General features: G+C 42.7%; 1 protein-coding gene across 1 annotated transcript; it reads right to left on the bottom strand.

Annotated features, from left to right (window-relative positions):
* Positions 5,301-5,744, bottom strand: LOC110431145 (fibrinogen alpha-1 chain-like). Its single transcript, XM_021449856.1, has 2 exons — positions 5,600-5,744; positions 5,301-5,509 (listed from the first exon to the last, which is right to left on the bottom strand). Exons 1-2 carry the CDS (start codon positions 5,742-5,744, stop codon positions 5,301-5,303), a joined length of 354 nt encoding a protein of 117 aa, XP_021305531.1.

Raw genomic sequence — 15,383 nt, forward strand, 5'->3', positions numbered from 1 at the left:
TACTTCTTCTAGTACTCCCTTAGGGTAGCAAATGGACTGATCTGCAAGCTGCAAACGCATATTTGTGTACAACAAGGGATCATTTAATATTGTCTCATAAATTACATTGGGCATGATTTTGACACTTGCACCGAAATCACAGATAGCTTCTGGAAAGCTATGGCATCTTATGGAGATAGGAATGACAGGTCTTCTAGGGTCTCCCATCTTCTCTGGTAGAGAGTGGTCAATCCACTGTACAGCTGTAGGCTCAATATGATGTTGGGTTGCAGTGTGAATATCAATAAGGTTAGCAGTTTCTAAATCTTCTGGTTGGCCTTGAATATTGCCTTTTTCTAATGGAGGAACAACAGCAGCTAATTGAGCTAATTGTGATTCTAGCATTTTATTGAAACTATGCTGATTCTTTATAGCAGAAGCAAAAGTATCCATCCTAGTATATATGTTTTCCAAAGTTTAATCATTTGATGTTAGTTTCCTAGACAATTGACTAGCAACTAATTCTCTCAAAGGTGGAAAGTTATTATTAAAATTATTACATTGGTTGTTACCTTGGTAATTACCTTGTCGAGATTGTTGATTCCATCCTTGATTTTGTTGTGGACGATAGTAGGTGTTATTGTTGATGAAGTTCACATCCTCTTGCAACGTAGGGCAATTGACAACTAAGTGCCCGTAGTATCCACATTCTTCACATGTCATATGGGAATCATTGATGTGCATGACTTCCTTCTTCTCTATGTCGAGCTTCTTCATGATGAGGTCTAGCTTGGCAGTGACCATGTCAGCTTCTTGAGATGATGGATTCCTCCTCCTTTCTTCTAAGATTGGGTACACTCTTCATTGCATGTTGAATTTGAGGTAATCTTCTTAACAAGTGCATTAGTGTCTGAGAGCTTAAGTGATAGGAAAGCTTCCCTAGCTGCAGCATCAATAGACTCACGGGTACTAGAGATGAGCCCGTGATAGAAAGTCTACATTAACAACCACTCCTCTATCCCATGACGAGGACAGTCTTCAATGTAATTCTAGAATCTTTCCCATGCTTCAGTGAATGATTCATCATGTTGTTGTTGGAAATTTGAAATCTTCCCACGCAGAGCATTGGTCTTGGCTGTAGGAAAGAATTTTGCCAGGAAAGCAGTCGAGCAAAGGTCCCATATATTATGTTTGTCTTTGTTGGTGTAGAACCACTTCTTGGCTTTCCCCAATAATGAGAACAGGAAAAGACGGAGTAAGATAGCATCCTTTGGTACTCTGATTGTGAAGGTGCTGCAGATCTCTAGAAAGTGTTGTAAGTGTGCACTTGCATCTTCATGAGCTTTTCCATAGAATTGGCCAGTTTGAACCATGGTGATCAGAGCAAGCTTGAGCTCAAATCCATTCTCTCTAGTGTTGACTGCTGGTCCAGTCTGAATGTTTGCCATTGTTGGGATAGAGAACTATTGCAATGTCTTCTCAGCCATGTCTACAAACACAGGAGCTAGGTTTCCTCCTAACTCTTCTGCTTGTTCTTCTATTTGTCCTTCAAATTCCTCTTCCAATGTTGGAGCTGGCTCCTCTGAAGAGCTAGCTTGAGCAGCAGAGGGTGTTCTTGATGGAGATTCGAATTTGTCCCTTGCTTCTATAAACTTCTTCTTCCTAAGGAGTTTCTCTGGATCTTCAGTAAAGTTTTTTAGAAGAGCAATACCATTCATTCATCACCCTGCATAAGATAAGAAAATGATAACGACGAAGGGTGTACCTGATTGAGTAGAAATTGATTGGTAATATAACTTTATCCATGAGTATATATGTTATCAATATATCCTAAGTTTATTTTGCCTTTCCCGACAACGGCGCCAAAAATGCTTGTTGACATTTACTACCTTCATCACTAAAAATAGAGATTAACTCTACCCCTAGCAACAACACCAGAAATGCATGGTATATCATTAACTTGTCAATTTGCAACAAACCACTCTAACATTCCTAGCACAAAGTAGGTTGTCATCCCTAATTATATTGCTAGGAATTTAATATAGATTCACATAATCAACTGTAACTAGGCAGAGAATAAAAGATATGAATATAGTTATAAACTAATGGGTTCTGCAAAGGGACAGATAATTATACTATTGCAGCATTTTACCTAGGGAAGTATCCAGGTTGTCGATTTATATTTATACCAATGGGAAGGCAAAGTGTTAAACTATATTCTATTATATTGATAAGAAAATTTATAGGATGAATAAAAGATATTACCCGAGTCGTACAGTCTACTCATAACAGGCAGAGGTCACAAGATAAATATAGATAAATAATAATGATAGCATAATCATCAAGTATCATAATTAAAGATAATCATGAGAGCATCTAGTCATAATAATAATTAGCCAATGGATAAACTAGAGAGTTAAATCTAAGGTAATTCTATAACTACGCCAATGAATAACACTAATTTGTGCAATTACATCTAGAAATCATCGTTAAGTCAACCCTATATCATAATTACATGTAAAGAGGTATCAACTAATGAGGGTTTTAAGACACAAGGGTCACCTCTTTCACGACCGCACCCATGCTTGCCCTACGTACGAGGGGTGGACTACAGAGGAACCAACGCAGCTGTCACCTACTCGGACTACCACATGATCCTGCACATCAACGTGCACTCACAGACAAACAAGATATCTAGACACCACTTCTACATATTGTCTATCATCTACCCAACGATCGATTAAGTAAACGCTATACGAGCAATTACATGAATTCAATAAGATCAAACCAACTATCCTAGACATATAATCAGAGTAGACAATAACTAATACAATTAAGAACATATAAATCTATTAAGAGTAAAGTCTCCCTAATATACAATTAAATACTATAAAGTAAGAACTAGATCTATTACCAAACTCTTGCGCACCAGACCGACGCTAGAGGCTCCAGATCCCGATGAAGAACTAGATCTCCTCTACTTCTAATCTAACTAACTAGAACTATGAACTAGAAGGCTCTTGATGATCTTGAAGGCGCTTGATGCTTGATGGCTTGAGGCCTTGAAGAAGATGTTGATTCAGGATTGTCTCCAGGGGGGTCTACCCAAGTATTTATAGTTCGGTGGGATGCGCGTGCGCCGTAGGATCAAACTGACTTAACCAAGGGCCGAGATGACTCCTCAAAGGCGGTAGAGGAAGCTTCTAGAAGAGGGGGCCACGGGCCGACGCTAGGGTGGGGCCGGCCGTACCCACCTGGCAGCCGCCAAGCCCCTCGTTGCTCCGGGTGGCTTCTCGATCCTTCCTGAGTCTTCTTGCGACGTTTCCCATGGCGAATACGTTTTCGTGTTTATTTTGCACTAGATTCCCTCTTTTCAGCTTTCCTGAAATTCACCCTAGAAAATTCAAAATATACAAAACTCATGGAAATTGTGAGATAAAACCCTAGACTAGTGTGTTTTCACGTTTTCCTTCAGGTCTAAAGTTGTAATGAAAGTTGACGTTATCGATCGTCAATAGTGGCCCGATCTTCACGACAGTAGATCAAGAGAACAAGGATAACTTGCTGCGAATAGCTGGTAACTAGCTTTATACCTAACAAAGGTTGGATGAGACTAAGCGACGGGGAGAGAGGCACCGAAACCGCGAAGACTTCGACTCAATCTCCGAACGACCGCGGAACCACAATCCAGAAATAATCTACATAATACGGCGCAGCCGAATGGAAGCCATAGAGCACGAAGCAGGGGAACCCAGAGGATTCACTTCACAAGTCTAGGAAGAACAAGAAAGAACAAAGGTTGAGTAAGGCACTCAGCAGCGCGGCCGCAATATCATGTTGTTTATCAAAATGGTCAAAAGGTCCCTAATAGCTTAGAGGTAGGGAATATTTATATAAGGAACAACCCTCTTAGATAGGTATGAAAATGACATAGAGTTTCTAAGGGAAGGCAACGTGAAAGCTCCCCTCGGAATGGATTCCCGAACTAGCTTCGCGTGACTGTTGGCCTCCACCATAAATTCATATTGGGAAGTCCAAATGATGAACCGTTTCTTGAGTGTGAAACTAGACTCAAAGGGATTTCTAGAAATGTATGCCATCTAGCACGAAACATTGTAGATTGGTACAATTTTACTCGGCAAGTTGTACCAATGTTCTATCACGACAAACTGTTGACCTTCTGAGCAGTCTATACTAATTCTGGTCTGCAGGCAATATGGGGTATCCAAACTGGTCACCACTAAATTCATTGGAAAGTAGACTCGACAAGCTTTCCAACAAGTCCTCATGGGCCTTCATAGCTTTTGTGAGTAAAACGTTACAAAGATTTCTTTGCACTGGTACGTTCTTGACTTCTACTGGTCCGTTTTTGACACTTCTGGTCCGTTTTGCTAGTGTCTTCTGGGACTTGCACTGGTCCATTCTTTAGGGTCTGATTCATCCTTCTCTTCTTCTACATACCTGAGTATAATCAAGGTACAACACTTAGGTAGTATATAATTCTTAGTAATGTTAAAATGAATCTCACAAAGTAGCGCGTGGACCTCTTGTTGTAGCTTTTTTGCACGACTACGTATAATCGTTCCATCAAAGACTTGGGATGGTGTTCGTGTAGGTAAAACTTGAGTGGTTGTAGTTTGACTTGGAGCTTGTGACTTATTGTTTGCGGGCGTGACACTTGGGAGATGTTCAGGTTTCTGAGGGTCCGACGTGATGCCGTGCACGAAACTTTCTCAAAATTTATCCACAAGCTACACATGAGATGTGATGACACCTCATAAAGTTTTGCGATTTTCTGAACAAGTTTGGATTTTCTATAATTTAAAACATATTCCGCACCGTCTCAAAAGTCAGGGTTTGCGAATGAAACGTGCGAGAGCTAGGGTGTTTTTGTGCACACGGCCTTGAATTAGCGTAAGTACCATGAATATCGACATTTCGTGCATAGAAACGCGTGATTTCGTGCACTTGAAGTTCTGACCTATATTTTTCAACAAACTCACTTAAACGAAAAAAGCAAGAAATATAGCAAAATATCTACAAACTAATCCATACTCTGACGTGTTGTCACAGTAGGTGTAAGAAGGTCAGAGAAAAAGTTTGGTCGATAAAAACAAAAAAAAGGAATTTTGCCGAGAGCCCTTGCCCTAGCTCTCGGCAAATACACCTCTTTGCCGAGAGCTGAGCCCTTGCTCTCGTCAAAGACACAAGTCAAAAAAAAATCATTTGCCGAGAGCCGTGTCGATCTAGCTCTCGGCAAAGGGCGGTCCATTTGACGCGCCCAGACACGCCTGTCGCAAAACACAAACGCACACACACACTCACACGCCGCGCCACCACCCGCCGCGCCGCCACCCGCCGCCCCCTTCCGGCCGCCACCCGCCGCCCTCTGCCTCCGTGCCGGCGGCCTCCACCCGCCTCCCGTCCCGCCACCCACCGCCCCAACCCCGCCCCCACCTCGCCCCCTCCTCGACGCCACCCTGCCCGCAACCCGTGTCCGGGCCGGCGGCGTCCACCCCGCCGCTCCCCGCTGCCACCCACCGCCACAAACCCTACCACCCAGCTCGCCCCCTACAGCCCACCCCCGTCGACCTCCCACCCGCCCCCACCAACCCCCCACCCGCAGTGCCCGCCGCCAGCCCCCCACCCGAGAGGGAGGAGACAGAAGAGGAAGAGGAAGGGAGGAGCAGGCAGAGGAAGGAGGGAGGAGGAGGAAGAGAGTGGAGGGGACTCCACCGCCAGAGCTCTTCGTCATCGGCGGCCATCCGTGTCGTCGCCGGAGCACCGCGTCGGCCAACTACACCGCCACCAAGGTAATGGTTAGTAGTGTTAGTACTAGTGTGTGTAGTGTTAATAGTAGTAGTTAGTACTAGTTAGTGTTAGTAGTAGTAGTTAGAGTAGTTAGAGTAGTTACTAGTTAGTAGTTATAATAGTTTTTAGTTTTATTAGTTAATAGTAGTTAGTAGTTAGTAGTGACTTGATATACATGTGGTGTTAGTGTGTTGATGATGGTGGATGGTGTCGGCCTTCGTGCCTTTTTCGGTTGATATGATTTGTGGTTACCGGCCATCGCGTCGTTGCTTTTGCAGGATTTGCGTTCCTCTCCACGCAGGGGAGGTGCTGCCAAAAATTTGACCTTAAACGTGGTGTTTCATTTTGCAGAGAGGTGTGTGCATAGGAGCGGAGCCGGAGTGTCTCTGCTACACCTTCGCACTAGGTATACCCTCTCGTCCCGCATCTTCTACTTTTCGTGCATTCTTTTTTAGGGTTTAGGGTTTCTTGTCGTAGATCACGTGACCCAGTTAGGCGTCTCCTGTCCGAAATAGGTACGGTTGGAGGTATGCAGATTACTACATATCTCTCTGACCGTATCAGTTTCGGATTGTCCACGTTCTTTGCACAGCCCGCGTATGCGTCGTAGGGTTAGTTTCCATGGTTTGCTCATATCCGAGATAGAGTTTTGGCATCACCTCCACGTTGTTCATTGGATACACACTCTCCATGCCAGGACGTGTATCTGGAGAACAGCGGGGAGGTGCTGTCGAAATTCTGTCTCAGATCAGAGCAGACTATGGAAACTAACCCTACTACGCATAAGCGGGTGGGATTAGGACCTATCCTATCCTATTAGATGTTAGGTACACCTTTTATCTGCAAGTCACATTACTCGTCGCTATATATGTTAGAGGATGGATGATCGTCAGTGGATGTACACAGGCCGTAGAAGTCAGACTGATTTCACCAATGAATGGTTCACGATGACTGAGGCTTTTTTGGAGAGTGCATTTGGACCGGCTATGAAAGGAAGCATTAGAGTGTTGTGTCCCTGCATGAAATGTGCAAATAGGAGATGGCAAGACAAGATAAGAATGGGTCAACACCTTCTAAAGAATGGATTTATGCCGAACTATACTCGGTGGGTCTACCATGGTGAAGCCCATCGGACAAGAGAGGAGGTCGTGAGACCATGCATCGAGCATGTTGATGATGATGCCGGGGTCGCAGACATGTTAGATGACTATCAGCAGGCACAGTTCTTTGATGGACGTGCAGATGAGGAGACCGAGGAATGTGCAAAGGCGTTCTACAACATGTTGTCTTCAGCACAGAAACCTCTTCACAGTCAAACTGACATTTGTCAGCTCGATGCCATCGGACGCTTGATGGCGTTTAAGTCTGATGCTAACATGAGTCGAGAATTCTTCAATGTAATGCTGACTGTGGTTGGTAGCCTGCTGCCAACTGACCACGTTCTGCCAAAGAACTGTACGAGTGCCAGAAACTCCTTGCTGGACTTAAGATGCCCTACGAGCAGATACATGTCTGTCCAAAAAACTGTGTTCTATTTAGGAAAGATTACAAGGATGCAAATTACTGTCCAAAGTGCAACTCCTCCAGATATCTAGAGGCTGACTCTAGGGATGGCCAGAAGAAACAACTTGCGATCCCTGTCAAAGTCCTACACCACCTCCCGTTCATTCCGAGGATCCAACGGCTATACATGAGCGAGACATATGCGAAACAGATGACATGGCATAAAGAGGGCAAACGATACAATCCTGATAAGCTGGTGCTGTAACACCCCATGTGTTTGTCACTTGCTAAGTACTAGGTTTGAGTTCAAATATGACAAGTTCAATGGTAATAAAGAGGTCAAAGTCAATCTATGAAAGTAAACCCCAACTTGGGCTTGGTGGATGCAACCTTGCTTGCATATATTCCTTTTTAAAAGGTATACTTTGATGATGCTAATGGAACCTTTTTCATGTGTCCTATATCCATCCCAATCTATGTTGGTCTCTGGAAAGGTTTGGTTAAGTTTGGAATCAAGAAGTCACATGAAATGATAAGTTATATCATTGTTGGAATGGCTCTATTAAGAAAATAGAATCATGGGTCATGAACCAACCATTGCAAACTTGCTCATATGACTCTTGATGAATTATACAACAAAAGTCATGAAGGGTTCATGTTGAGCTTATGTCAAGAAAATGCTTCAATTGGCCTAAAATCCTATTTGGAGCTTTATCGGGTTACTACTTTGACCAAAGTGAAAGATTGACTTCTGTTGCAGTTATGATGTTTAACCCTAAATGAAAGTTGTAGTTTTGCTTGTGTAGAAGAAACTTTATTCAAGGGTCAAGAACCAAATCAGCATGAAAATAGTTGAAACAGAGGCTCCAAGTTCGAATCAGCTGCTGCTTTTTAGCCCTGAGAAATAATTCTGTCTCGGAAAGTGACAGCAGCAAGATAGTTTCTTTGTGACATTTTAGCATCCAAATTCATATAGTAACTCAATTATATTCCTTAATATGAATTGGAGTACTCTTCTTGATAAAACTAATGGATCAAGTGTTATCAAATTTGGAGTTCATTTGGATATCTAAAAGTAGCTCCCAAAACAGCAAAAAAATATTTTATCGCTAAACGGAGATCGACCGGTTGGCATGCCGCGTTCTCGTGTTTTTGTTAAGCAACTAAAGTTGGTCCAAGAATAAAAGTTGTGGATAATTGTTTGGAGAAGACTATGCAAAAAGTTGCATCAAGTTTGACATGGTTTGGACAATCAATTCTTGGTTTTGCTAATCACCGTCAATACGTTGACACTTGTGACTTGGTATCTAATTATCTCCTAATCTGTTGGCCTAATGACTGAGCACCCTTAATAAAAGTTGGAGAGCAGGCTGTGGTGAGGAAACTTCGTTTTTGGCCCATCTTCAAATTCGGCCCAGAAGAAGCCCAAAATCGCCTCCTACCTGAGCCACACCGTCGCGTGCCACGTGCTCGACGAATTGCCTACGCGGCGTCCATGCGCGAGAGCACTCCCACCATGGCTGACACGCGCTCCTGCTCGTCTAAAGTGGACAGCAAGCCACGCCAGACGCTCCTCACACACACCAGCACGCTCTGCACTGCCCTCCCATCCTCCACTGGCCTTCTTCTCTCTCCAGCTCTCTCCCATCTGTCGCCGTCGCCGGTGCTGCTCCTCTGGTGCGCTGCTGCTGCCTCAGCCCGGCCAGGAGATTGGCGTGGCTATGGTTGGCCGTGGCAAGGAGCGGGCAGGCCTCCCACGACCGTAGCTGGTGACCATTCGGCCGTGAGCCTCGAGCTTGAACGTCCTGCCGGCTGCCGGCTTCTCTGTCCGTAAAGAAGAAGAGAAGGGACCTCGTGTTAGAATATAAAACAACTCAGGGTTCCAGATGCGAAGCCAGGACTCATATGAATAGTGTTACTGGGCTGTGGCGTGATTCTTGGAAAAACTTAGGGTTCCTGTTGCAAAGTCGTTTTCTTTTATCTTTTGTTTTTGCAGATTTCGTGTATCAACTTTGGAAATGCATAGTAAATTGTAGACAAATCGTAAAATAGCAAATATGGACTTTTTGGAATCTTTTTGAAATTCTCTATGCAGTAGATCTATAATATGGTATGCTTTAGTTTGAAGTTTTAGTTGTAAAAATAGATTTATGCAGTTAGGTTTTAATTGCTTGTTATATTTGTATTTTTCATAACTGCTGTGTTATTGCCCAAATAAATGTGAAAATATTTTGAAATACTTTTCATATGAGAGTTGATGTCTGATAAAAGTTGCATGAATTTAGGAGTGATATATTAAGAGTTATAAAAATAACAAATGCCCTGTGTTGCTTTGCTCCTATTCTGAGTGGATCTGCATGTTTGTATTGTTTGGCTCAGTTAAGTTGTGAATCTTGCCAGGATGAAAATATATAAGTTTTATTACTTTTCATAATATTTCCAAAAATATAAATAGCACAATTTTTAGTTAAGCACATATTTAGTTATAGTGGTTTAAATTACTGTTCCAGTTTCTGTCTAAACTCAGACAGGATTGCATTGTTTGTAATGTAAGACCTTTTTAGTTTTAGATTTAGCTATAAATGTTTATAATAAAGTTGTTCACAATTAATTAAGGTTTCTAGAAAGTATATAACCATAATTTATGGACATGTGAAACTCAAGTTATGGGTGTTTAATTTAGCATGACAGATTCTGTCTGTGTTTTGGATAGAGATATCTTCATGGGATTAATTGACCTTGTTAACTGTAGATTCATATTTAGATGATAATAAGAAAGTTGTAGGTAACTTTATAAGCTTTCCAAAAATATAAGAATTATGTTTGCTGGAGGTCTACAACTCTAGTTATGCTGCTTTGAATTGCCTATCAGTTTTCTGTGTAATTGTACCCCTACTGTTTGGCAGCATGAGCAGTTTTATTTATGCAATTAATTCCATGATATAAATGATGTTTGCTGTGAAACATGTATATATAAAAGATGTAGATAACTTATTAATATATCTTGTGGTAAAGTTTCATATCATTTGTCTAAGTGGTTTGTGAGTTACAGTAGTATGAATTTCATCCTATAAAATACTTGTTCTCTGGAAATTCCTGGACCAGATTCTATGGTTATGCATGTTTGACTTGGTTAACTTGTTAATCATACTGAGATGATTAAAGATGAATTGTAGATAATTTTATATTCTTTCCAGAATATCCTGGAGCTGTGTAGCTCTAGTTATGATTTATTTACTGAGTTGTTGCATGTATGTCCAGAATTGCTGAAAATGCATGAATGTTTGATTGCTTTAATTGGTGTGTGCTAACTGTGATTCATGTCTTTAATGGTGATTAAGTAATACACTTGTAACCTTGTAAAACTTGTGTCATGATTGATATGTTTGCTCTATATAATTGGTTGTGTGATGTAAGCTAAATAACTTTAGATACCTATGTCTTGCATACTTTTATGTGATGCATGTTGTGTTATTATTCCGCATATTCATGCACTTGCATCTTGCATCTCATCTAGGTGCGGTAGATGTATCACGTGAAGGACTTGGTGTGGGAACAAACCCGAAGATGGTGTTGGGTGGACCCATCCCGAAGGTGGAAGGACTAAGCAAGTGTTGCGACCTAAGATGCCATCAAGATGGAGCAACTAACTGAACTGACTCAGTGTTGATCCCAGGCAAGCCCCGGAGCATTATAAGTCTCCCACTACTTTTGAATGCAATTGAGAATATATGTTATATATGTATTGTTGCATTAAGTATAGGAGTTGGGTGAAACCCTTGCTGCATATAACACTCCTTGTCCAGCAAATATACCTATAACCCTATGTAGATTCAGGATCGAATCTAAATGCTTAGTCATGCTTAGATCGGTAGAAGCCACGTGATGCCCTGTCACCTGAGCGAGATAGGTGGATACCTGAAAAGGTTGGCTATATATGCTATCATGGAAATAACCAAGTGATAAGGATGAATAATTGGAGACCGGGCGGGACGATGATAGAGAAGTAACAAGACATGGAGGTCTTGGGTGCCTACCTATCCCTGCCTGTGTCGATTAAGGACCGATCGTTGACGGCCCTCTTGTCATGTTGAACGCATGCCCCACACTTATCTGGAAGGACAAGTCGTTCCGACCGCGAAGCCTGAACACTATCCAGGCCGGAACTCGAGCCGCCATGCGCTGTATTGGTGATGGTTGAGGAGAACGACGAGGGCGCGGCGCGCAACCTTGGTATACCTTGGATACCTCGGTCGCCGGAACGGTCCTCGGGTACTGGCGGTGCCTGCTGAACCCGCGAATTGGTCCTGGATAGTGCAATATGGTGACCTGTAGCTCACTTGATCAGTGAGTGTGGTTTGTGTGGGGAATAACTCGCCAGCTGGTCAGAAATCGATTCGAATCGCCATCGCTCCTGGATAGTGAGCACTTGACTTGAGCTTCGTCATCGTAGTAATGTTTATGGAACACTTGGATGGTTATGGTATGATGATGATGTTGGAAATGCCACATCAAATATGGGTACTATGGTTGTATCTTAATCAAGTGATTGCTTTAGTACAGGTGCTAATCTAGATGACAGGTTAATGATTATTAACTTGAGCTAAATACCTGAAAGGTTACTTAGTTGCAACTTAAGCTTTTTATGCAAAAAGTGTTGTCAAGCTAGCTCCACCAATAAAGCCTTGCATACTCCTTGGTGTCATATTATTTCTAGTTTATGACGAGTAAGTCTAGCTGAGTACCTTCTCGTACTCAGGGTTTATTCCCACTTGTTGCAGGTTGTGATGTATCATGGCTACTGCAAGAGTTGGATGACTCCTACCATATTAGAGGAGTAAGATCATGGGCATGATCCTTCTTAGTTACCTCATCTATGTTGCTTTTGTTGGAGTTGACCTGGATACTGGCATGTATTTGAAATAAGGGCAATATTAGTTTCAAATTACTTTGCTTCCGCTACTTTTCAACTCAAGTTGTAATAACTATCTTGAACTCCGATGTATATCAAACTACTTGTGAAATGGATGTAACATGTGACTTGTTATGTTGAATCACTACGATCTTTGCTTGTATGATGGTTGGTTTGAAATCCCTCGTGATTTCACGGACTACCGGGTTTATGAGAGTTCGATTATGTTAAAGCAAGTGCTTTGGCGGGAGTTTTTCATAGTTGATCTCTTGTAAATTGGGCGGTTTTGTTACAGTGCATCCGGCTGATGGTGAAGCATGGGTCCACTTTGATAAAATTCACCATGACAAAGCAGAAGAGGCTCGTAATGTGCGTGTTGCGCTGGCAACAGATGGGTTCAATCCCTATGGATTGATGGCTGCCCCATACTCATGTTGGCCTGTGTTCGTTATCCCACTCAATCTCCCCCCCGGTGTCGCCTTTGACTTGAGCACATATTCTTGTCGTTGATAATTCCTAGGCACCCAGGGAAACATATGGGTGTGTTCATGGAGCCTATGATTGATGAATTAATCAGTGCTTGGAATGAAGTGGTATGGACATATGATCGGGCTACACAGAAGCCCTTCAAAATGCATGTTTGGTACCAGTACTCCATACATGACTTACTAGCGTACGGGATATTCTGTGGCTGGTGTGTTCACGGTAAATTCCCATGTCCATTATGCAAGGATCATGTGAAGTTCATCTGGCTCAAGAAGGGTGGCAAGTATTCGTCTTTTGACCAACACCGTCGATTCCTCCCTATTGACCATCCATTTCGGCATGACATTAAGAACTTTAGGAAAGGTGTCGTAGTGACAGATCCTCAACCGCAGATGTTCACTGGTGCTGAGGTTTATGATCAGATAGAGGCTCTCATGCCTGAGGAAGGAGTTGATTGTTTGGAAGGGTATAATGAGCATCATATGTGGACTCATAAGTCGGGCTTGACGAGGCTCCCCTATTATAAGGATCTTCTTATGCCACATTACATTGATGTAATGCACACAGAAAAGAATGTCGCCGAGGCACTGTGGGCAACCCTAATGGAAACTGAAAAGTCAAAGGACAACCCTAAGGCTAGAGTGGACCTGGCAACTTTATGCGATAGGCCAACTCAAGAGATGCGGCCTCCTGCAAACGGAAAGAATTGGAAACGACCGAAGGCTGATTATGTCTTGACCGCCAAACAAAGGAGGGAAGTCCTTCATTGGATTCAGACGCTAATGTTCCTTGATGGGTATGCAGCGAATGTGAGGAGGGGAGTGAACATAACTACTCTAAAAGTCAACGGAATGAAGAGTCATGACTTTCACGTATGGATTGAGCGGCTTCTTCCGACAGCTTCTTCTTCCGACAGCTTTGTGCCAAAGAAATATCTCGGGCCGTGATTAAAGACTTAGAAAAAGCGGCACCTGTCTTGCTTTGTAAGCTAGAGAAGATCTTTCCACCCAGCTTCTTCAATCCGATGCAACATTTGATATTGCACCTTACGTATGAGGCACGAATGGAGGGGGGCCTATGCAGGGCCATTGGTGCTATACAGTCGAGAGAACACTCAAGACTGTTCGCAAAAAATGCAGAAACTAAGGCAAAATTGAGGCTTCCATTGCAAGTGCATTCGTTTTGGAGGAGGTTTCAAACTTCACAATGTTGTACTATTCTGAGATTCTTCCAAGCGTGCATAATCCAACCCCTCGTTACAATGAAGACGGAAATGAATCGACCCTAAGCCTTTTTAGAGGGCAACTCGGAAGGGCAAGTGCACCAACCACAAAGAAATTGACGATGAAAGACTGGCGTTGTATCATGCTATATGTCTTGACCAACCTTGACGAGGTGGACTCATACATTGGGTAAGTTCTTAATAGACTAGTTTCAATAATTCCTTAGTATTCTCCTTCTAACCTCGATTCTCGTTACAGGGAATTTCTTCATCATTACTGGCAACAAGCAAGGGACCCTACCCCGCAAGAATTAGATACCCTTCTCTCAAAGGGTGCGGGGCCAGGGAGCCCTGATTTCATTGGTTGGTTCAAAACCAAGGTACTGTTGAAAATACCACTTTTTATTCAGTACCTCGTATGTTCAACTAATAGAGCGATCTATCCTGCTTGAACTTGCAGTCCCGCACTGATGCGTGTATGAGTGATGAGCTCAGACAGGTTGCCGGCGGCCTAGCCTTTAAGGTTAAGTCATATACCAGTTATGATGTCGATGGGTATCGATTTCACACATCAACATATGAGCGGAGTCGGCCCAATCGAAGAACCACAAATAGTGGAGTTTTGACGCCTAGCACTGATGGCCTAGACTATTATGGAAGAGTTGAAGAAATGTTTGAAATTTCATTCTATGGACGCACAAATCTTCGTGCTGTCATATTCAAATGCCATTGGTTTGATCCTACAATAACAAGAAAGACCCCTCATCTCGGCCTTGTCAAAATTCGACAGGATTCTACCTATCTAGGAGAAGATGTGTATATTGTGGCGTCACAGGCCACATAGGTTTATTATCTCTCCTATGCTTGCCAAACCAATGATGATATCAAGGGTTGGTACATTGTGCACAAGCTATCGCCACACGACCGACTACCTATACCAAACGATGAAGATTAAAACTTCAACCCAAACACATATGAAGGAGAGTTCTTTCAAGAAGAGGAGCTAGAAGGGAGGTTGGTGATAGACTTAACTGAAGCGATAGGAATGGACGTGGTTGTGGTTGATGATGATGATGCAGCTAATGAGGTGCGAAATGCAAAGGACTTACTAATGCTTGATCGATTACATGAAGGCAAGGACAACGACGACGACACTTCTACTTTGGATAATGATGATTACTTCGATAATGTTGATAGTGATAATGAGAGTTATTATGGTACATGTACTTTCTAATTTAGTTGTACATGCAAATACTTTATAATTTTGTAATACATGTCATACTTTATTTATTATGAATGTATATCTAATTGCTTCTTTATTCCTTTGAACTGCAGGTCATTGAACAAAGATGGTGGGCGGCCATCAGAGGAGCGTGGCGTCGCTCTTTCAAAGGACGCGTCCTGTAGTTGAAGAGGACGTTCTAGAGCCGTCTCAGAGGAGGCGTGGACGCAGGAGTCGCCAGGCGGTGT

The sequence above is a fragment of the Sorghum bicolor genome, chromosome 10 (assembly GCF_000003195.3).
Source record: "Sorghum bicolor cultivar BTx623 chromosome 10, Sorghum_bicolor_NCBIv3, whole genome shotgun sequence".
Lineage (NCBI taxonomy): Eukaryota > Viridiplantae > Streptophyta > Magnoliopsida > Poales > Poaceae > Sorghum > Sorghum bicolor.